The 22555-nt window shown below is 39.0% G+C and overlaps 1 protein-coding gene across 3 annotated transcripts in view; it reads left to right on the forward strand.

The window, feature by feature from the left end:
* Nucleotides 1-22555, forward strand: part of EPHA6 (EPH receptor A6) — a 372264-nt gene that overhangs the window by 318937 nt on the left and 30772 nt on the right. For all 3 annotated transcript variants that reach the window (XM_066571876.1, XM_066571877.1, XM_066571878.1), the window contains one exon: nt 2788-2997. In XM_066571876.1, the coding sequence (XP_066427973.1) occupies nt 2788-2997 (210 nt within the window). The remainder of the gene's footprint in view (nt 1-2787; nt 2998-22555) is intronic.

The raw sequence follows: 22555 nt of genomic DNA on the forward strand, positions 1-22555 counted from the left end.
CTGCTATAATTTGATCAACCTAGCTGAATTTTCCAAAGGTTAAATATAGCTCATAGTCTGTATCCTGATCAGTTTACATCAAAAAATTTTTGATGTATTGAATGATAAGTTTATAGATTGTAAGGGGATACAGCTGGCATGGAAACTGATGCACAAGTGATTACAAAGAGACTTGATTGAGAAAAGACTGTTCTGCTGACAGTAAAAATGTAGTTGGTCCAACTGCAAGGCTGGCAGTGAAAAAATATAAAACTATGCATGAGAAAAGAGAGAGGAGAACAGATGCAGTAGAGGATTCTGAGAAACATACAGAGGGAGAAGGAGGACAGAATAAAATTGTAGCTGGTACGTTAGCAGGTCTGTCATTTCTTGAACAGTGAAGATAAGAAGCTTTAACTTTTTGTGTCAAGGCAGAATCCCAAAAAAACTTGAAAGAACAATGGAGAGAATAGCAAAAGCATGAGATTGTTTTAAAGTCAGGCATTACAGCTATACTGGTAAGGCAAGTACTGAGACTTGGGAAAAGCAGACAAAAGGTTATGTTTTATGAAAAATCAGCCAAGCATGGTGTAACTTTGAAAGAGCAGAAATTAAAAAGGAAGGAGTGAATGCTTGCAATCCAAGAAGACAAAAGGTTAAGGGAGGTGCTACAGATGACTCAGGTTTGTTGAAAAAATTGAGCTGTTAAGGAGGAGGTAAAATATAGAGGTTTGAGGGGTTGGTTTAGTTTGGTGCTTTGTTGTGGGGGTAGAGAGGGGCATGAATGGTCATTTTGCAAAACTCAGGTAGCACCTTGTTCCAAATCCTGATTCTACAGTAAACTGAAAAAAGTAATCCATACATGGTAACTGTGAAGAGTACTAACTGTTGACAGCTACCTTTCTAATTTTTAATCAATTGAACAATTAGAATTATTAAATAAAAGGCAAACCCAGAAATCCCATGTGGCCTCATTACAAAAATATTGTCTAGAATTCCGGTCCTTCCTTTACAGGAAGCAGCTTAAAGTAGTTAAGAATACAATCTGTCTCTCTTTGCTTAATTGCTGGATGGAATGAGTTTATTGAAAACACCTGTCACTGGTACTTTAGGACTCATGGAAGTTGTGTTTTGAGCCTCAGCTGAGTGTCCTCTGCAGAACCAGGTGCTCATCCGTGGCCTTGATGGTGACAAGGAGGGAGGGTGTGGCCTCCTTGGGGACAGCTGCCTCCACTTTGGAGGAGATTTTAGACAGAAAAGCTTTACTGCCCTGATATAAGACACTCACACATTAAAGGGGGGAAAATTGCTCTAAATCAGTTGTAAATAGCTGGTTTCAAAGTGTCATTAAATGTGCTTTCTTGGGAGGTGGCTGTTGTGTTTGGAAGGCTCCTTCAATACCAGTGTTGCTGAGGCATATAATAAGCCAGTGAGGTCATCTAGCTGACAAGGTGTGTTTATATCCTCCTTTTACCATTTTCTTTCTGATTTTTGTTGTAGTCTTTAAATGTTCATATCCTGACTAGCTGTATACAGGCCCCAAATCATTGAATCATTATGGGAATGACGAAATACTTTGCTGACCAGGGCTAAAGCTAAGCATAGTTTAGCCTGTTGCTTTGCTGAATCTAATGAATTTGCTGAACTTCCTGTAAGCTTCTCCCCTATAAAAAAAAAATCTTGCTTAAATGTATGAGCTAAGCAATAGAAGTGTGCTGAATGCTGATCAGAACTTATTATTTGTCTGTCTAGCCCAATGCTAGAAGTGTTGAAAGAGAAGATGGAAGGGTAACTTGTTTGCAGGAGTTGTTTTTGTTTGGCTGTTCCTGTGAACATAAAAATCCTTGGGTCACTGAATAATCCATGAGAAGCTAAATGTCTGCCAGTTTAGGTCACTATAAAAATACTCCTGCAAGCAGTCTGCTGTGAATGGTAGAGAGGGCAGGTCTAAACAAGGCAGGGAGCCTGCGGTCACATTTTTGTGCAGGTCCCCACTGCCACATAATTCAGGAGCTGTCTGAAGCAGGACATAGAGAAATGTTAACTTTGATGCTGCAGATGGAGAAACTGAGGCCCAGCAAGACTGCCCAGCTGGGCAAGCACAATTAATGGCACAACTCCTATTTACAGTAGATTTCAGAAGGTGTCAAGCGGTTTAATGCATTCATGGGTCTCAGCTTAACCTTAATCTGCCTGAAAAATTTTGGCAAAGCTGAATTCCTGAATTCCACCCCATTTGATATAGTGTTTAGAGATTAGGTATAAGGTGCACAAGCAGCCTGAGCTAAAGCCCCAAAATTTTTTTCAGGTTATTTTGGGATTTTTTTATTTTTTTTTTTTTTTAACAAAAAAACCCTCCCCAAAAAATACCATGAAAGTGAGTACCTCAACAGCAGTACCTCAATGCAGACAGACAAGGCTGAGACAACAAAAAGAGAATTCTTTGTTTCCTGAGGCCATAGGTGAAGAAATTTGTGTCCTTTCTCATTCTTGTACTAAAAATAGTGTTGGGGGAAGGCGTTCATAGTAACCAAGTATGAAAGCAATTAAATGTTGTCAGTAGGAAGACTGTGAAATGTGTGAAAATGTGGAGGAAAGGGGGAGAAGCTGCACAATGAGAGATGTGATGGGATGCACTGCCAAGCAACTTAAGTCCTTGAAAAAACAAGCTTGCAAGTGGGCAGCTTTTGAATGCAATCACAGTAAGTTCCTAAAATTCGTGAAGCAGAAGTGTTTTAAATCAGAGCTGTGGTTGGTATCACTGGGACGAAACAAAGGGAAGTAGCTGAGCTGTTTCTCCCCTTGCAGAAGCACGACGGGCACTTCACAGTGATCCAGCTGGTGGGAATGCTGCGGGGCATTGCCTCTGGCATGAAGTACCTGTCGGACATGGGCTACGTGCACCGGGACCTGGCGGCGCGCAACATCCTGGTCAACAGCAACCTCATGTGCAAGGTCTCCGACTTTGGCTTGTCACGGGTGCTGGAGGACGACCCCGAAGCTGCCTACACCACAAGTGTGAGTTTCTTATCTAATTTGAGCAGCTGATTGCCTGGTGCTTCTTCTGTTCTCTCGAGTTTTGTGTTGTTGGAATGGTTCCTGAGATACTAAAAAGTCTTTTTTCCCAGCCCTGCAGTCGAAGAAGAAGTTGGTTCTCAAGGTTGTTTATTTTCTCTTATCTAACACATTCTTTCTCTGTGGAGGTCTGTCTGGCAGGTCAGGTTGAGGCACACTGACCACCCTCTGGGTAGTGTTAGTTTTTTATCCTAAGAGCTAGGTGTACATTATTTACAATCATTTTCCAATACCTATCACCTGTGTTAGACAGTGTGTCTCTATTCTAAACCATGGAGGACAAGATGAAAGGACACGCCCAGATTCCTCCATCTCTTGAACCCCCATTCTAAACTCCCAAAATTCTTTTTCACCCTGTGATAAATTCACTATCATTCTATTCACACAATAGAATGGCTTGTAAATCTTCACACAAAGCTGGTAATTGTTTCTATGGGTTAAAATCCAAGGCACAGGTGTCTTTGACTCCGTGCCAAGGTCTCTGAGCCCCCTGCCAGGGTCTTGAGCCCTCCAGGGCAGCCAGAGCAATGTCCTGGGTTCTGACACTATTCCGGTTTCAGATTTGCCTGTGCCACAGGAAGAACAGTTGGAGTTGCCGTTGTTCCCTTCTCAGTCATGTGATTCAGCAAATGCACTGGCAGTGCTTAGGGAAGTTGTTTTGATTTTTGGCTAAGGGATGTGTTAATAAACTTTGGCAAAAGTTTATTTTAAGCAAATGTGCAAGTATAAGTGGGAGACCTTTTTCATTCTTTCTGGTTTTGTTGGCTGTGGAGGCTCTTTCCCCATGTTGTTTCCTCTTCTGGCAATTTGTGTTCCTTTACAGGGATATGTTTGTAAAAGAGGTGGGAGACGAGAGAATCTTACCAGCTTTTCTGTTAGAAGCACTGCCAATGCAAGCCTTGCATTCATATATTAGAATTTCAATTTCATTTCACTGAAGTTTATCTTCTAGCAGGACATGTAGGACCTTCTTTGCATGGTTTAGGTCTCAGTTTATTAATTTTTAATTCCTTGGAAAATGGGATTTGGGTGAGGGGAGTTGGGGTGGGTTCTTTTGGTTTGTGGTGTTGTAGGGTGGTTCCAGTGAGGCAAAATATTCTTGAACGTGAAGAAGACAAATGACAAGTCCCAATACACCATTTTTCCTGATACCAAACTGCATTTCAGATGCAATTATTATCACAAGAGTTAATTGCAAGCTGAGTTTTTAGTAACTTTCACCTCTATCATTTAAACTATTTCAGAGGCAAAGTGCGTTCTCATTACTACTCTCACAAAATGTGCAGAATTTGTATATTCCCATGATAGGGTACAGTGACAGAATTGTAATAGAGAAGATAAATGAATGTTAAATAATTTATTTTACCCTTTTTTTTTTTCTATTCCACTTTAAAAAGTGATGTATGGCCAAAACAAGGAACTCATCTAATTTCTCTGTACTGCAGTAAGTATTGTGGTGCATCTGCTGAAATCAATTAAGATCTTTTAATGGGATTTTAGATATTATATATTTATTATGTAGGATATATATTTACTTTTAGTTTAGGCCTAAAATAGAGGTGTTATGATAATTTTGCTGCAACTTCCATTTCTTAGAAGTTCTACACAGAACTGCAAGCTGACTTAGAGGAAAACAAGTCACTTTACAAGGTTTTCTATTGGTTTTAATATGCCAGCTAGGGTAAAAAAGACCCCAGATTTTACTTTTAGCAGAGATTTCCTACATTTAGTTCTCAAAACCTGTTTTGCTTCACACTGCTTCTTAGCAAGAGGCTTGAAAGGGAAGATGAACATGGCTGCAGCTGAGCAGGTTCTCACATGAGGGCTGAGGCTGGCTAATGGCCCTTGTGAGGAGCTCAGCTGGCACCATGTGCCCCATGACAGAAGTCAAGTGACAATCTCAGCTCTGAGCCAAGGATAATGGCCCCAGCTGGTGCCAGGCACTGGGAATGGCCGGGCAGCTCCTCTCCCAGTGAGGTACAGGGAAGATACCAAATGAGAATTGGAGGCTTTCAGCTATTATTTATCCTGTCATTTTCTGCTGGATACTGACACAGAACAATTAGCTTTACAGAGTAGTTAGTGCCTGTCCTGGTCATCATGGCTAGAGCTGCTTTTAATCAGGATGTGCTGTGCTGTGAAAAACACAAATAGTGCCATGACATATTCCTTTTTTCCTTTTTCTGTGCTGAAGGACTTCCTTGATATGTAGAACAGGCTTTGTTGAAATGCTCCCTGTTTTCCTTTTCACCCAAACATGAGAGCCTGGTGTAGGTGTAGAACTCAGGAGTGCCTCAGAGTCACAGCTCCACCCTGCCAAGGCTGCAGCCAGGTGCTGGACTACCACATGCTGCTGGGCAGGTGCTTAGGGCATGTCCAGCAGGAGGGGATGTCACAGAGGCTGATGGCAGTGGCAGGTCCCTGTGGCAGCCAGGCATCCAAGGTGAATCTGTTTTGACCATGAACCCCCCAAAGAAGATCAAAAAGCTTTGAAACTAAGGTGGAGAAATGCTGTGTGCCATTATGACATGAACAAAAATCTTTGTAAATGGGAAGAGACCAAAGCAACAGAGTCAGGTATAAGGGAAATGAAGAGCATTTCAAATCACTTATTCCTTCAACTCCAGCCTTCCTGTCCTTGCAGGTGGGTCCTCACACACTGACTGTTTTAGTCACTGTGGCAGAGCCTGCCCAGTTCTTCCTGTCACCTGTGGTCCTTGGGAAGTGTCCTTCCCTCATTCCTGAGGGCAGACTGACAGCTGCAGTTCCATGTGCTGTGTCACACTCACACTGTATGAACTGGGGACAGCCAGGTTTCTGTGGGATGCTCTTGCCTTCCCTGGGCTCCATCCCTGGAGTCTTGTTCCCCTGAGCAAATCCAGCAGATTTCTCTCTAGGAACACTCAGCAGGAAGTCAAAAGCCCTGTCAGTTTTTAAAAGGACTCAGCACAACTCTGACCAAAATAGGGTGGGGACACAAAGAAGATTTGTCACAATGCCTGGGGAGGACTCAGGGAAAGTTTTCATGGTAACAGAAGGGACAAGAAGCCCACACTGGGTGCCAAATCCTCCTGCTGCTCTCACTGCCCATCACTTTGGCACTGACCTTTTTCCCCCTCATGAGCATCTTCCCAACAGCAGGCCATGTGTATTCCTGGAGGATTTTATAGCAACTCTTTAGCTCCATACTGTTTTCAACACGTGAAGGTTAAACCCTCAGTGTTCTCTCAAAGATTCTAGTGAGTTTAGAATTCATGTTTCCCCTCCACAGAGATTTTTATTGATAACAACGCTGTATCTGTAACTGCAAGAAATCCACAGAGCGAGTCTGCATATTGAAGAATAGTATTTTAGCCTCACATCTCCCTGTACAGCACTGTCAGTGCTCAGAGGAAACTGATTATTTTATCTTCCCCTTTTTGTCTTAGTCCTGGTGTCAGAAACTGAATGGTAGAATTGGATGTTTTCCTTGGAAATTATCTACAATACACTGTAAGCCAAAAATAGACTTTTATATCTATGATGCAGTGGCCAATTATTGTGTGAGCATTTTTTGGGGTTTTGTCTTCCAGCCTATTGAGACAAAGGATGTAAATATGTCTTCGATGAGAGGGTTTTTAGGAAATAAAATATTGATTCCTGTTTGTTACCTGGAATCAAAAAAATTTACAGCAAGATACCATTTTAGAATAGAAAGGAGGAATTAAAAGCCAGGAAAATTTGACTGCAAATCTTTGTGTTCCAGATTGATGAGGAAAAGATAAGGCAAACTTTGGGATAACTGAGTACTGTGTGGGTTTTGCCTTTGGAGACAAAATTTTCATTTTTAGTAATGGTTTCCAAGGCAACAGTTATTCATAAAAGGACATTTCTAGTATATAAACAGGCATTTCTGTCTGTACAGAGGACATTTAGGCTCTTGCATTCCTGCTTTTAGATAGACTGTGCTAGTTGTTGTAGATTCATTTAGTTTAAAATATGGTCAGGGTTCACATGTATTTTAAAAGGAACCACATAGCCCCAGAATAACTCTTTACATAGAGCAAAATATTTATAATCAGAACAGAATTTGTGGCACTACTGCAAAAGGGACTAAATTGGTATTTCTCTTACAGGTGACACCTTAATAGTCTGCATTAAATCTGATTTTTAGCAAGACAAAAAGCTGCTACAAACAGAATTATATGATAAAGAAATGTATTCTAGATTTCTTTTATCAGCTTTATTTCTGAATATATTCTGAATTCATTCATTCAGCCTTACCATATGAAATATTTTCTTCTTCCCATAATAGTAGTTAGAGAGTTGATTTATTACATTTTATTTCCTGAATCACTTTGTAAACTTTATGGGTCTGATTCTTCTCAAGCCAGATGAGTGAAATAACACATCCAGGAAGATTTCAGATTTATTAGACTCATTAGAGGAGCAAAGATTGATGCCAGTAATCTTTATAAATACTAGCAAATAGCAAAACTTTGGGGAGGTCAGGATGAGACATTCATATTTTTTGACTTTGTTATATACTTTCCATATTACAAGACACTTTCAGATTTCCCTGAGTGGTACAGAAGTAACAGGTTTGGGGAGAGAAGGATTAATCTGCTGAAAAGTAAAATAAGATGCAAATGATTTTCCAATTAATTTGAGATGTTAAGCAATAGTTTCTGAACAAACTCTGTGTTATTGCAAGCATATTGCCTAGGTATTTACTCAGGATTAGAATTAATCATGGATTGTAGAGTAAATTGGTTATTGGCAACCACTGAGAAAAAGAAGCTGCAAAGGTCTGCATTAACCTGTTTTCTTAAAACTCATTGGTGACCTAAGGTTGAGCATAAATGGTGTCAACTCTTTAACTCCTTGTGTAACACAACATGAAGGGTCTGGAGCACCAGTCTGATGAGGAGGGGCTGAGGGAGCTGTGGAGGCTCAGCCTGGAAAAAAAGAGGCTCAGGGGGGACCTTATTGCTCTCCAGAACTCCCTGAAAGGAGCCAGGTGGGGTTCAGCCTCTGCTCCTGGTGACAGAGTGACACAATGACAGTGACAGAATGAGAGGAAACATCAAGTTGCTCCAGGGGAGGTTTAGATTGCATGTCAGAAAAATAAAATATCCTTCCAAGGGTACTGTGTGAGATTTTAATATTATTTGCCAGACTAGAGCTACAGACCTCAATGGGATCCCAAAGGGGCTGTGTTTGGATAGGTCACTTGTTGCCATCATGCCACATCAGGATTCTTGTGCTCTTGGGCAGGAATCCAGCTGCTACTGCCAGTCCCCAGGCACTGCAAGTCCCTGCCCTTAGCTGGGCACCACCCTGCTGAGGGCAGAGGCTTGCTTTTAACTGCAGTGTAACAGTAGGAATTCCTCTGCTGGGTCTCTCACATCAATATTTTGAAGAAGAGAGTAAATATCTCAGAATGTGGGCAGGAAGCAAGTTCAAAAGAGCTGTGCTGATGTGCCCAGTTGTGAGAATTGCAGTAACTGGTTTTAACGTGTGTGATGGGGTTTGTGTCCACTGGTGGTGAGATCAGCCACCTACCCATGAGTGCCAGCTTCAGCTGGATCCATTCCCTGCTCTCAGAGGACGCCTGGGGCTGGAGACTCTGCATGTGCCCTCTTCAAGCCTCTGTCATCTGCTGTGGTGACCTGGGCAGAGCATCCTCAGGCACAAGTAGCCAACAGCTGAAGGAGTGTCTTGGAAAAAAAGACTTTTTGCCTATTGAGCTGTACCAGTGTGAAGTTGATGACTTTTAATTAGTAGCTGTGTGTTTAAAAGTAACAGGAATCCCAAACTGAGCCGTTCAGTGCAAGGTGTGATGCTTGCTATTTATTTTATTTATTTTTGTTGTTTGTAGCGGCCCCTGAAGATGAAAATATGTGACAAAATTTAAACATTTGGAAACATTAATTTTCAAATTCTGTCTTCAGCTTTTATCCAGCTGTGATCCCAAGTTCATCCAAGAGTTTTTCTGGTTTATTTAACCCTCCTTAAATTTAGTAATAGAAACAAACAGGCTATAAAAGATCACAACAAAGGCAGACCCTTAGGAGAAAGGTCCCAGGACAGGAATGAAACATAAATGTAAAATTAAACTCTCTCCATGTTTTGTCAAACTTTGCATTTCTGTGAGTACTCACTTCCACAGTCATTTGAGTTTTGAGAATGCATACAAAAAAGCATGCAAATTTGCATTTAGATGTGCAGAAATTTAAAAGGAGCTTAATGATCAAATTCAATTATAAAACTTAATCTCATCCCTGCTTTTTTCTTCCACACCACTCCAAGTAGGAACTCCAAATATGAATTTGGCAGAGAAATACAGTTGGAAATTTGCATTTCACTTTTTCATTCCCAAAATTATGATGTTGATGAATTCAACACAAGTTTGGCTGTAAAAAAGGAGGTATTTTATACTTCATTCCTAATGTAGCTTTCAAAGCAACATCCATCATTCATTGTAATGCGATTTAATTTCAAATCAGAACAATATATTGTAGTGTAATCAATCCAAAGGATGTTGCCTTTAAAGATTTGCAAGCTCTGCCTTTCTTTTAGCTTGGATTTCAGCTTTTTGTCTCTCTGGCTCCTTCTCCCATTTTCATATTGTCAAATTTGAGTTTTGAATTCTACATGTATGTCCTTTTGCTATTTCTCAGTTTGACTCTGAACATCTCTCAGTGGTTTTATTTACACATGTTTCATAGGATTGAGAATTAACTCCTTACAGATCTGTAGTGCTGGTGATCTTAGGGATCTTTGCATCCTAGGAGATAATTGATGAATCTGTTTCTGACATTTAACCCTGAAGATGGTTGCATTTTTTCCCCTCACAGATAGTCATGAGTGTCAAATCTGTCTTTGGTGTAAGATTCAAAACTTGCCAGTATTCAATCCATACAAAGATGCAGCGTTGCATCTCTGAGCAAACCTTAAATAGCTGTGCAAGGACAGAGGAGGTGGGAAAATTCAATGCACTCAGAAATAATTTCTGGAGTTAGAAGAGGATTGTGAATCTCAGAAAGCTACAGGTGGTGTTTTTGAAAAGACATGGGGCTTACCAAGGCACCAAAGTTACTGATCTCTCAACTGGGTGTGAAGACCTTGAAAAATGGTCTGTGCACACTGTTCCCCTTGGAAACCAGCCCAGTCAATGTAAGCAGTACACTTACTTCTATGTGTGTGTATACATGCACTGCATACTATGAGCAGTCATTTTGTTGTTAATTCCTTGTACTGTTAATAGAATTTTTTTTTTAAGCTAACAATTTTCTGAATATTAATCTAATCTCAGACACAGCTGGGATTTGATTGCATGCATTTATAATTGTGAATGAGAATTGTACTTTTCAAACTACAATTGAAGAAACTATTGTAAATATGCAGAACGTGCTTATACATTTTTAGTGAGATTTTTATTCACACAGATCAATACTATCCACACTTTGGTTTTATGCCAGTATACTTACTTTTTTACTCCTAAGTTATTGCTCTGTTGCTAATTCTGTGAATGAATGTAATCTTGAATGCCTGTTTTGTTTATTGCAAATGAAGGATCACAGTTCACTTAGGATTTTAGTATTCATTGTATCGACCAAGGTGCAGTAAATCATAAAATACCTTTCCTGTGCTGGAACACACCTGCACTATGCACAGCTCCTGATGCACTGTTTAATGAGCTTCAAGGCAGTCCATTAAGGTCAAAGCAGTTGCTGTCAGTAGCATGTCAGCTGACAGTAATTCCCATAGGTTATGGTACTTTGATGTATATAACAAGCAGGACAATCTCTTGAAAGCTTTGAAAATAATGTAGCTTGTTCATGTAGGTGTTTGGGGTTTTTTCTCATTAAAAACTACTGGTACCTTTCAAAGATGAGTTAAGAAACTATTATAAAATTTGTTTACTGTGTGCTTACAAGAGGTAAGTAATTTATTTGGAAAAGAAAACCATTCAGCTCCAGTGAGCCAAACAGCTCAGCTCTAATTCCTTTATTTAGTTATTGCTAGGTGAAAGAAAATAAGATCTGGATGATTTTTCATTTTCATTTATTGTACCACTCTCAATGGGAATTTATGAGCCACATTAAATACCACTGTAAAAAGTAACTACTCTGCATACAGGCATATAAAACTTCTGGGTTGAAAATTTGAACCACTTGGCTTCACCAGGCTTTTGTAAAGCTTCGTAATTAAATCTTGACATATTACACAGCAGGATGTGTTATGTCCATGAGTATAATTAAATGAATTCTTGACTCTAGTCAAAAAAAAAAAACCCAAAAAACAAAACCAACCACCTGTTGGACTTGGTTATTTAAAAGCAGTCAGTTGTTCTGGCACAGTTCAGGTGTAGATTTCAAAGCTCATGTGGAAGGAGTTTGGAGAGAAGGAGACTCATCCTGTGTCTTCAGCTGCTGTGGGTCATTTATGGTTGTGTCTTGTTTCCCCTGCTGTGCTGAGTGTTGCACTGAGCTGGCTGTGTCAGCTGGACAGCAGAGTTATGACCCTGGAAGAGATGGAAAATTCACAGCAGTGCTGCTAGATTGTGATGAAATCCTGCTTATTTTTCAGAGTTGGGAATTCCTGCGTGCTAAAGATCTGACATATGGTTGCACTGTGAGTTTTCTGACGGGTTCCTGAGGAATTACCTTGCATTGTATTTGCATGTAACTGGCTAGACCTGTGTTTCTTAATGACTGTCATCAATTTGAAATTTATCAAATGAGAAAGAAGCATTCAAATTTCAGAGGTGCGATCTATGTTCATGTTCGATGGAAATAAATGGTAACACAGAAAACAAATTCTGTTAATTTAGCAAGGACTTGACCCTAATTGATTTTAGCCAGGGATTCTGATATCCAATCTTCAAAACACAAGTCTGGGGGAAACCAGATTCCTTTTCTTCTTTTACTTAGGTGAAAAGAGCAAGTGGGGATTTTCTGGGGGCAAATATCAGCATTATGGATATGTTGAGTCACCATGTGGATGTGGTACCTAGGGATGTGTTTTAGTGATGAACACTGGTAATGTGGTGATGGGGTAATGAGTGGACTTGATGAACTTAGAGGTGTTTTCCAAACTAAATGATTCCATGATTCTGCCTGCTTCTCTGAGTAATATTGCACACCTGGGAGGGTTTAGGATTCATTAATGATGGAAGAGTTCACAGATAACAAAGGAGTATCTTTCCATATTGCTCAACTACTATTTTAATAAAGAATCTGCCAAAGGGTAGATGCAGTGAAATATGAAACGGGGGAGTTCTAGCCTAGTATGATTTTTGCTTTTGTGTTTAGATGCAGTAGTGATGTTTCATAATCTCTTCTGGGAGAACCTGTGGCCTGATTGCTGTTGTGTCAAGATTTTGGTATTCACTTCAGCTAGTAGAAGGAAGTAAAAAAAAAATGCACGTCTCAAATGCTGATGAATTTTTCTGCTCGCTTTGATACTAATTCTAATATTTCTCCTGTACATGATATCAAAGTTGTTGTAAATGGGATTCTGTAATTACTGAAGGAAGTTTCTGAAGCAAGGTAGACACATGTGTTAAACTTAATCTACTTTCATATTTCTGTAATAGAAATGTTAACCTGGGAATAAGCCTGACCTAGTTATTCACCTAAATTAATCCCCGGTGAAATCAACCAGAGGAATTTCCACTGACCATGTAGGAATTTTGATTTGCCCTAAATCAAAAGGATAACTACAGAAAGATGCTTTTCACTGTTGCCTGTTTGCTTCCAAGAATGAAAGCTAGATTATCTTCAGTCATACACAGGCACTTGGGAATCTCGCTTCCTTATCAATCAGATTTTCAAAACTTTGCAATGGTAAATTTTTAGTTCCTTGCATTCTTTTTTAGTCTTGCTCTTTGGCAGACTTTCAGGATAGCAGCTTCTTGCCCAGCTGTGAGTTCTTTATAAGGGGGGGTTGGGAGGGGAGGATGATTCACAGTTTGTGGTTTCTGGTTTTCCCTTTAAGCAGAATGTCGCAGGAATATTGCGGCACGGTGCTTGTCTGGCTGAAAAACGTGCTAGATTGGTGTGACTCTGATAAATTTAGGTCAGACATCACAGTCTTTGCTCAGTACTCACTCAGGCAAAACTCCTGTTGAGGCCAATGGGAGTTTTACCTGACTAAGCACTGTGGGATTTTGCCCTTAGTATCTAAAATATTTGATCTGTTCCTTGTGGTTTTGGAAGTACTCTAGAGGCAAATCTGGTATCTTGTCCTTGACTGCCTCACTGTGGCTGTATCCTCCTCAGCCTAAAGGCTCACAGATTCTTGTGCCTCCCAATATTAAGCATCTCTTCGTTAACAGAATATTAAAAAAAAAAAACCAAAACTGCATAACTTCATATTTATTATATTTAAAGTAATTCCAAAATCTATGTGCAGTAACTGTGTGTATAAGTGCATGAAAAGGAAATTACATTTTTGTGTTCTGGACTCCTCGTTCTACTTTTTTCTTTAGAGCTGCGGAATTTTGTTTTCAGTTGTGAGGGCTTGGGGGGGAAAAGAATTTTTACTCTTAAGCAATCTCATGGCTTTGTTGTCTCCTATAAAATATTTCACAGGTTAATATCATTGCTTGTTTTGTATGAGGTTTTGGTTCACAGTTCAAATGTCAGAAATTCATTCAGTGAGGACCAGGGTCAGTTTTGTGGAGTTAAAGATTTGGCAAACTGAGTCATTAAAAAACTCAAATTCACTACTATCTTGAAATAGTTTTGTTTGCAAGTAAGGCATCAGATGAACATGCTTAACTGCCCTCACAAAAAAATGTGTGGCATTTGGATATAAAGAAGGATATACAAAGACTTGAATCCACATGGAAGATCTAGTTTTCTTCTTAGTAATGTCACCATGCTTAATGTTATGATTTTTCTTTTTTTTCTAAAATTAGATGAAGTGCATTTTGAGATGAGACTTATCATCCTCCCCCATAACACCACATCACTGACTGTGCTTTCACTTCTACCCTAATTTTTATCTGCCTCTGTCTTCATTCTCAGTGCATTACCTATTAGTGCTTCCTCTGTTTCCTCTTTTCATTGTATCTTGTTTTATATCAGGCCCTCTGGAACTGGAACTATCTCTTTTTTTTTTTCCCCATCAGGCACTCTGCTTTTCATTTAAATTCCCTCTTCCCAGAAGATCCATATCTGAGGGTTTACTACAAACCCTTTTGAATAAAAATGCAGTCACCCTACTCTTTATTTTAAAAAAAAGCTCTAGGGTAAATCTCATCATAAATGTGTTGCACATCTCCTTAGAAGCTTGCTTATCCTTACTCAGGCTGAATAACTCCCAAATATTCAGAACTTCTCCTGAAATGAATACTCCTAAGCATGGATAAGGTGTTATCCAGCATGAACAATTACCTTTAACTCTTTCTCCCACTGTAGCTGTCACAGCCTGTACACTGTACACTAAAAGAACACTTGGTAAACAACCAGTTGTAGCATAAGAAAAACATACTAGAATTATTTCTGCAAAATGAGGAAGCTGGGAACAATTATAAAATATTTGCCTCTCTTTACACAGCCTCCCTTAAATTCATCATTATAACACACAGAGTGAACTCCAAGAAAATATTAATTTCATGCCCAAATTCTGCAAGTCAACCACTACACTTAACCATTCCTCTTATTTCAGCCTCTTTAGCAATGCCATCATTATAGATTAATTTATTTTATTTTTAAACACAGAGAGGCTTTTCCAGTGCTCATACACTCCCAGAATTACAGGAGCAGCACTATTGATAAAATATGTAGGCAGACATGCTGTTCATAGTCATTTTTTTTTCCTGGAGAAGCATGGGATGTACACCAGCTTGGCCCTGGTTTCATTCTGTGTCAGTGAATAAGCCTTGCACAATCATTGTAGTGTCACTTCTGTATTATGCTTAATGTACTTAAACACATTTCTCTGAATTGATCACTGAATTTTCACCAAACTATTAATGAAATTGTCGCCTTAGTGAAAGTACCTAATATGAGGAGACTCTCTTCAGCTTTTTCTCTAACAAGCTAGAATAATTAATTCAAGTTGCCAAATAACGTATTCAACAGCATCTTTAAGTAAATGTTCTTGATATAAAGTTTAATTTGGTCGTTGTTCCCTTGGTCTGATTTTTGATAGAATTTTCTCAGGAATAGCTCTCTGCCTATTATTTTCCTAATAAGTTTAGTATAGTTCATTACAGGAGTGAAATAATTCAAATGTGTTTTAAAAGTAAACAGCTCCTGTTCTGGGGCTGTGGTTTACTCAGGATACTTTTCAAATGTGCAGATGCTGATTAGGGATGAAAATGTATTCCCAGAAGTTGAGAGAGCTGGTGTGTATCTGTTTTGAGTAACAATGATTCAATTGTGCTGTTCCAAATTGAAAGAATATATCATATATTAGTCTAGATTTACTCAGTAAACATTTGGAGTTGTTAAAAGGGGAGGAAGTCAATAGAGCACCCTACAAATCATCCAGGGGAGTCAAGGATCCCTATTCCAGCACCTCTAATTAGTGTCAAATCTGTCTTTGGTGTAATTACACACATTTCTTTTATTCATTTTTTGTGCTCAACTGTGTAGCCTTAAAATTTTGTTTTGCAGAATTTCCAGTTTAATATGTCATGTAAAAATATTCTTATAGCCAGCTCCTTTGGGTTAAAATGGAAGCAGGATTGCCACAGTCTCCCTTGGCTTTAGGATCAGAGATGGGTATTGAATTGCCAGGTTAAAATGGCCATTTTATTCCATGTGCTAATTGGAATAACTCTTGGCTTTCTCTTGTACTTGCACTAGAGTAAGCCAGCAGCATTTCTGTTCTTGTTTTTGTAGTGAGTCTGGCCTTTCCTGTCTGCTAATCAAGATTTCATCTCTGCCCCTTGTTCCTTTGTGCTGGAGACAGGCTGATGCAGGTATTGCCACTGAAACAGGAAGGTGTGCTTTGTACCATATAAATGGATTATTTCTTGTGAGCAATAACTTTCTTGGACTAGGCCCTTTTTTTTTATCAGAAAGATTGAAAAACTTTCTGGGATTCCTTTAGTCTCTTGATCAAATTCTGTTTTTTTTTCATGGTACAGCAGTGTCACAATAAAAGCAGGTATAGAAAAAAGGGAGCAAATACAAAGATACACCTAACAGCTGTGACTAACAAAAGGAATATATTTCATTGCACAGTATTTCTTCTGAAATTTGCTCAGTTTATAGAATAAAAGGGGAAAAAAACCCACACCACAATAAACTGTAAATTATTCAATGAAATGAATGCACACTGTGTGTGCAGACTTTCTTTTCAGTCTTTTCTAAAAGAGCTGCCAAAAGTTCATGAAACTGTCATGCTCATAAATTGTTTAGCAGATCTGCTACACTCTTCTTGAAATAAATATGCTGGCATCCATAGCTTCAGCATTTGTTGAGATTTTAATATGTTTGTGGGGTTTTTTTCCAATTGCATATAGAACATTTGGCCTCTGTCAGAAATAGGACCACAAATAACATGTGCTGCTTAGTTAGGAGAGAACAGTGAGGGGGCTTGTACGTATTTTTGGCAACAACTAATTCCACAGAATAGTAATATCCCATTGGTATGTGACAGAATCATCTAAAGGGTCATTTTGACATGCAGAAGATACCAGGTTTCAGGGTTAAATATTTTAATTTCATCAGGACTTTAAGTCCCTATTGGAAGTTGAGGAAAAAAAGACTTGTGACAGGACCCTGAGTCAGCCAGAACTTTGGGCAAAAAAATGCAGATCTTGCCTGAAGGTTAGGCTTAGTCAGGGACTTCATGAACTGTACCTTCTCATCTCTAGAAAGTTCTTCCTCTCCTCTCTGAGGTTTGGCTGCCAGATCATCACAAACTTTTCAAGGCTGTCTCTTGCCTGCCACATCTTCCCTTCTGTGTCCCTCCCTGAGCAGGGTCAGTGGCAGCCCAAGCAAAGGGGCCTCAGAAGTAAAGCTGCAGGAAACCTAGAGCCTCCCCCAGGGCTTTCACCTAAAAACCCAAAGAAAAATGAAAATATCCATCTTACAGGATTGCTGCCCTTTTCCTGTTCTAAAAAGGGAATTCTATTATTGCTCCATCTCCTGACTGGATGACTGACATAGCAAGTAGCAAAAAAGTATTTGTATTAGTCAGCTGTACATGATGGGATGTTCTTTGCTAATCTCTACAGTAAAATAGAAATATCCAAAGCTCATACAAAGTTTTAAGTAAAGATTGATGTGGCATGCCAAAGATTCATCAAAATAGAGATGACTACCTCAGCCTCTGAAAGTTTTGCCCAGAAGGTCTGTTCCATTAAGAGAAATAGCTATTTCATTGCTTGCTTCAATTTGTGTGCAAATTTAATTACAGCAGACACACAGGCTGGGCCCCACAAACTGCTGGCATCTCACTTGTCAGAATGGGTGATTTTACTCTGAGTTTTCTTTGTTTGGGAAGCTTCAGCTGCTGGAGTGATCATGGCACTGAAATACTGGTGCTTTTCACAAAAAACCTTAAAGACGTGTCTCTTAAAAATTCCCCCTCAAAGTACTTGTTCAAAATACAAAATACAAATACAAAATACAATGAACATTTTCCAGTTGGGCATAATTTTTTTCATGGGAGATTAGTCTGGCACAGGCATTTATGAGAAACCTACCTCTCTACACCCAAGATCTTACTCTGGAACTAGATGTGTGAGATGTGTACTTTGATAGATTTTCTGATGCTAAAAAAGCTATTTTTCATAGCTAATATGCACACAACTCTTGCTGCTGGCTGTGCAAGGCCAGTTTTATAGCCCATGTGAATGGCACCTCCCAGCTGCTGTGTTCCTGCAGGTTCCACTGGCGTCACACACTTCTGTTTGCAGTTGCTGTGTTGCTGACATCTCCATGGACCAAGCTGTTCATTGCTCATGAGCAATTCCTTCATGTAGGCACATGTGTTCTTTTCTTTATGTCAGAGTCCTTCAAAATACCAATTCCCAGGTTTCTGTCTTACTAAGTTTTTATAGGCCAGGATCTTTCAGGAGCACAACAGAAGTTGGTGAGACCCCGTGAGGGTTCTGGGAGGGTTATTCATGCACTTATGAGCCATCACATTTCTATCCAGCTGCTAAATATACCTTCACAGTTTTTCCTACTTCTACCTGCCTTGTTGTTTGTAAGAAAATATGTATCTTGTCACAACAGGGAAAACAATAAACAGATCTTCAAAGAAGGAAATCTTCTGGGATGAGGCATGAAAATCGCATGGATTTTTTTCCCTTTCCCCTAATTTTGCCTCTTTCACTTTCGCTCCCTGCTTTGTGTCAGCTTTTCAAAAGTAGAGCGTAGGTGAGGGGACTTAGCTGATCTTGCTGCTTACTTATCCAGGGTCATGACAGTGTGGATAAAGCAAACTCTGATGTTTATCCTAGAAATGGACCAAATGCTGTGTGTTCATTGGAACATCTGTGAGTTTGGCTCAATGACAAGTCCCAGAGCAACACAAGAAACCCAACATTTCCTCCTGCAGCCTAACATTGCTGATGTGTGTTTTATCAAATTAATGGTAAGAGGAATAAGACTTAATAGAAAACACACACAAAAAGAAAAAAAAAAACACACAACTCAAAACAAATTCAAGCCTGAAATATTAAACTGAATTTCCATTATGAAAGTTAGCATGCAAGCTGAATAACAGAAAAAGAGAAATTAAGAAAATAGAACAGATTGTGTGATCTTAGAGCTTGAATGCCATTCTGCTGGTTTTGTAGTGTTTACAAAATCAGAGGTAGGAGATCAACACTGCTGTACTTTGGGACATGCAACACAGTGTTGCACTGAGGAAAAGGTTTGATTTATTATAGTCAGTATGATTCATTATTTAACAGCCTAGAAGTTTATGTGTGTTTCTGTGGCTTAATAATTTCAGCAACATTTCTCCATTGCATGTGGAATATAATGCAGGACTCGTAAGCATTATAAAGATTGTTCCAAGGTGGAATTGTTAGAGGTAATACCTTTTGTTGATTCACATAGTTTATCCTTTCCTGGTGAGGTGCATACTGAGAATAATTGTGATTTTTCCATACCAAATTAGTAATTTGCCTATAACTACTTCACTCTTTAAAATCTGTATGTGGATTTTTACTGAAGTGAACCCACTGCAAATGAGAAAGGTGCCCACATAAGCATTCATAGTAGTAGACCATTATTTTGCTCTATTTTTACAAGTTAAAAATCTATTATAAGTCACATGTGAGATGAAGGCACAGCCCAGGAACCTAGCAACTGCATAAGCTGAAACTTTATTTCAGAGATTCTTCTCTTACACCTTGCTGTTTTAACTATATAAATCATTTACAGCCTGGTTTCAGTAACAATGAGCATCCAGAAATCCAGTTATTGCCAGTGGGAGTTGCAGGTATTCAGAATATTTGATGGTCCTCAACTTTTGTCTTTGTTTCTCCCACTGTGGAATGGAGACAGCAGGTTCTTCAGAGGTTTGCCATGAGAGTAGTTAGTTGGGAGCTGCAAAAGATGCTGAGGAGCAAAATGCCTGAGCAGTGTTACTGCACCATTTTCATGTTTAATCATTTCAGCAAAATCACCTCTTGTTTTTGGAAATACACATAAAATATGAAGCGTGAAAAACAACTCTGCATATTTGGTTACACTGCTTGGAAAAATCATTATTGGTCAGCATACCTGAAAAAAACACCTTTATAGGCTTTTAGGGAATTGTGAAGACAATTGAGCAACAAAACAAAAACAAGATTGTTTATCTGACTTGAGGTTTTGTATGGTGCATTTGCTGTGATTATCATGAATCTAAAGAAGGCAATTTCAACACTGAGCTTTTCAACCCTCAAGTACCAAAATAAACAAAATTATTTAAGTGTACTCATGCTTATTTTTGCTATACATTTTTAATGAAGCAGCAATTGTCTGTATTCCACTGCTGAAAATTTTATACAACTGAAAGATTTTGAAGCACTAAAAAAGATCAAATGTGCAATAAAATGCTATGGCATTAGTCCATGGAAACACTGTGTATATTGCAAAAAGCAATATACATGAAAAAAGGATTGTTCATTGCTTTCATTAACTCTTTTGTGATTGGGGATAGAGGGCATTACTTTGTTGTGGTCTTTTTTTTAATTAAGCTGAGTTATGCCAAAAGTGCAGCCTAATCTACTTTTCACTGGTTAGAAGAATACATGCCCCAGAGCTATTGATGCTGTAGTCACGGGGAGAGTCTCAGAGAGTATTCCAGAAGGTGTGGGAATTTAAAGATAGAGCACTGATCTGTATCAATTTCCCAGAGCACATTCTTAAGGCTGTAATTAGTCAGCTCTCTGGTACCTGGAATAAATCAAGTAATGTTCTTGAAGTTGCTGATAAGGAATGGTGGCTTCTTTCCAGTGTTGTTTTTGGTGGAGTTAAATCACTGAACTCTGACTTTCTCTGAAGGTTTTTCATCCTGATAGAGCTGTTTTACTGGGTGAAAGTATGATCCCCATCCTCTGAAAGATTCAAGTTCTTCCTTCAGTTCTTCCACAGGATTTTTAAAGTTTCTTGGGAATTGCTGAGAATGATCACCAGGCTGCTCCAGGAATTTCCAGTCTACACCAAAACCAAGCAACTGAGGAATGCATTTGTTATAAAATACACCCTACTTTGTTGTGAGTGTGAAAATAAGTATTGTCTTGATTAGCATTCTGGGTTGCTTTCTTTTCAAGTGATGCAGATTTTGAAGATAAGGTTGAACTTTAGCACTTTACACAAAATACCTTAAGAACAAGAAATCAAAACCATGCATTAGTATTCCATAATTTTGTTGCCATCAAAATAATTTGGCTTTAATTTCCTTAAGTATATACAAGGTCATAATGCAGAAATCAAGTGGGAGCAAAAGAGTAGGATGTTAACTATCTAGAGGCTGAGTAGAAAAATGCATTTTCCTAAAATGTCATTAAGTTCTGCTGAATGTTTTTGGTTTACTCTGCCTGAAGGAGTTTGCCTTCAGATGCTGCAGGCACAGCTGTGCTAGAGCTTACTGTTGCAATGCGTTTCTTTCTTTGTCCACCAGAGATTTGGAAATCCATTTCCTATCTTTATATTCATATATGCATATGTTCATTTTTCAGTATATAAATGTAACTCAGATGATTGAAAAAGAAGAAACTGTCAGTACATATGATTTTGTAGCACAAAAAGATGCTTCCTGCAGAAGTTGCACCCATATATAATGCAAGTTTCCATGTAAGCATGACTGCCATGCACCTGTGCCCGAATGCTGACAATTGTTAAAATTTCTGAATTGCTGTCTCTCAGCAAATTTGGGCTTTAAGAAGCTTCGTCATTTGAAAATCTACCTTTTCTAAATTAATGTTTCTAAATTAAAAATAATGATTTTTAAAAAACTTACTTTTTTGAGCTAGGTAGATTTTTTTTTTTGTAGCAAAATAAATGTGCTGGATTTTTTTTTTTTCATAGAGACACTCTAAAAGGTCAATTTTCAGCTACTTTGATGAAGCTTTGTGGTGAATTTATGAAGGTAATGCAAGACTTCCAACTGCTTAGAGGATGTCATTATAAAATAAACTACAGCTGATCTAGCACCAGTGGCAACTTTGATTTCATAGAATAGTGATAGAATCACAGAATGGTTTGGGTTGGAAAGGGCCTTAAAGATCTTGTAGTTCCCCTCTCTGCTGCCATGGGGAGATCTCCCTTTCTACTATCCCAGGTTGTTCTAAGCCCCATCCAACCTGGCCTTGATATCCAAGTACTTCTTCATCAAAGTGTTTCCTATGTCATGCAAGTGACGTATTATAGGATAAAGTAAAATATCCCCTGAGCAAGGTACAGGAATGATAAATTATGTTAATATGTTATTCCCATTCAGATGATGATTTAGTATGATGCACCATGAGAAAAACTCAAAGTTTTATGTCATCTGGGGATAACAAGGTGTAAATCAAACTGACTTATGGAACAAAAGGTATTCCAGTGCCACAATTCACAAACAGCCTAAATTAAAGTATGCCAAGATACAGGAAAAACTACAAAAGTCTAGGAAGTGCAGTACTAAGGAGTGTGACTGTTGTAAAGGCCAGAAGCAGATCCTCAGTGTCTGTAAGCCAACATTAGACCAGTACAAAGACCAGTATGAAACTGGCCTTGGCACTGGTGTGACTGGAGCTGCCATCAGGCTCAACAGTCAGGGCTGTGCTCTGGTGAGCTGCAGATGAGCGTGACATAGAAACCAGCTTGATGTTCAGTGCCCTTTGCTCAGGCAGCTGGCAGAGATCTGGGTCAATGTGGGTATCTGCAGGAAGGCTTGGCCACAGTCCTGCGCCAAACTATTCATCATCCAACAGATGGTTATCCTATTATTCAACAATTTGCATTCTGCCACACTGAAATGATCTATGGACGCTGCCACTGTGTCACTACACCAGATAGAAACATCAGAGAAGCTTTGTTGTGAAGCAGCCCTTGCTTGGACTGAA

Source organism: Molothrus aeneus, chromosome 2, assembly GCF_037042795.1.
Source record: "Molothrus aeneus isolate 106 chromosome 2, BPBGC_Maene_1.0, whole genome shotgun sequence".
NCBI classification, from domain to species: domain Eukaryota; kingdom Metazoa; phylum Chordata; class Aves; order Passeriformes; family Icteridae; genus Molothrus; species Molothrus aeneus.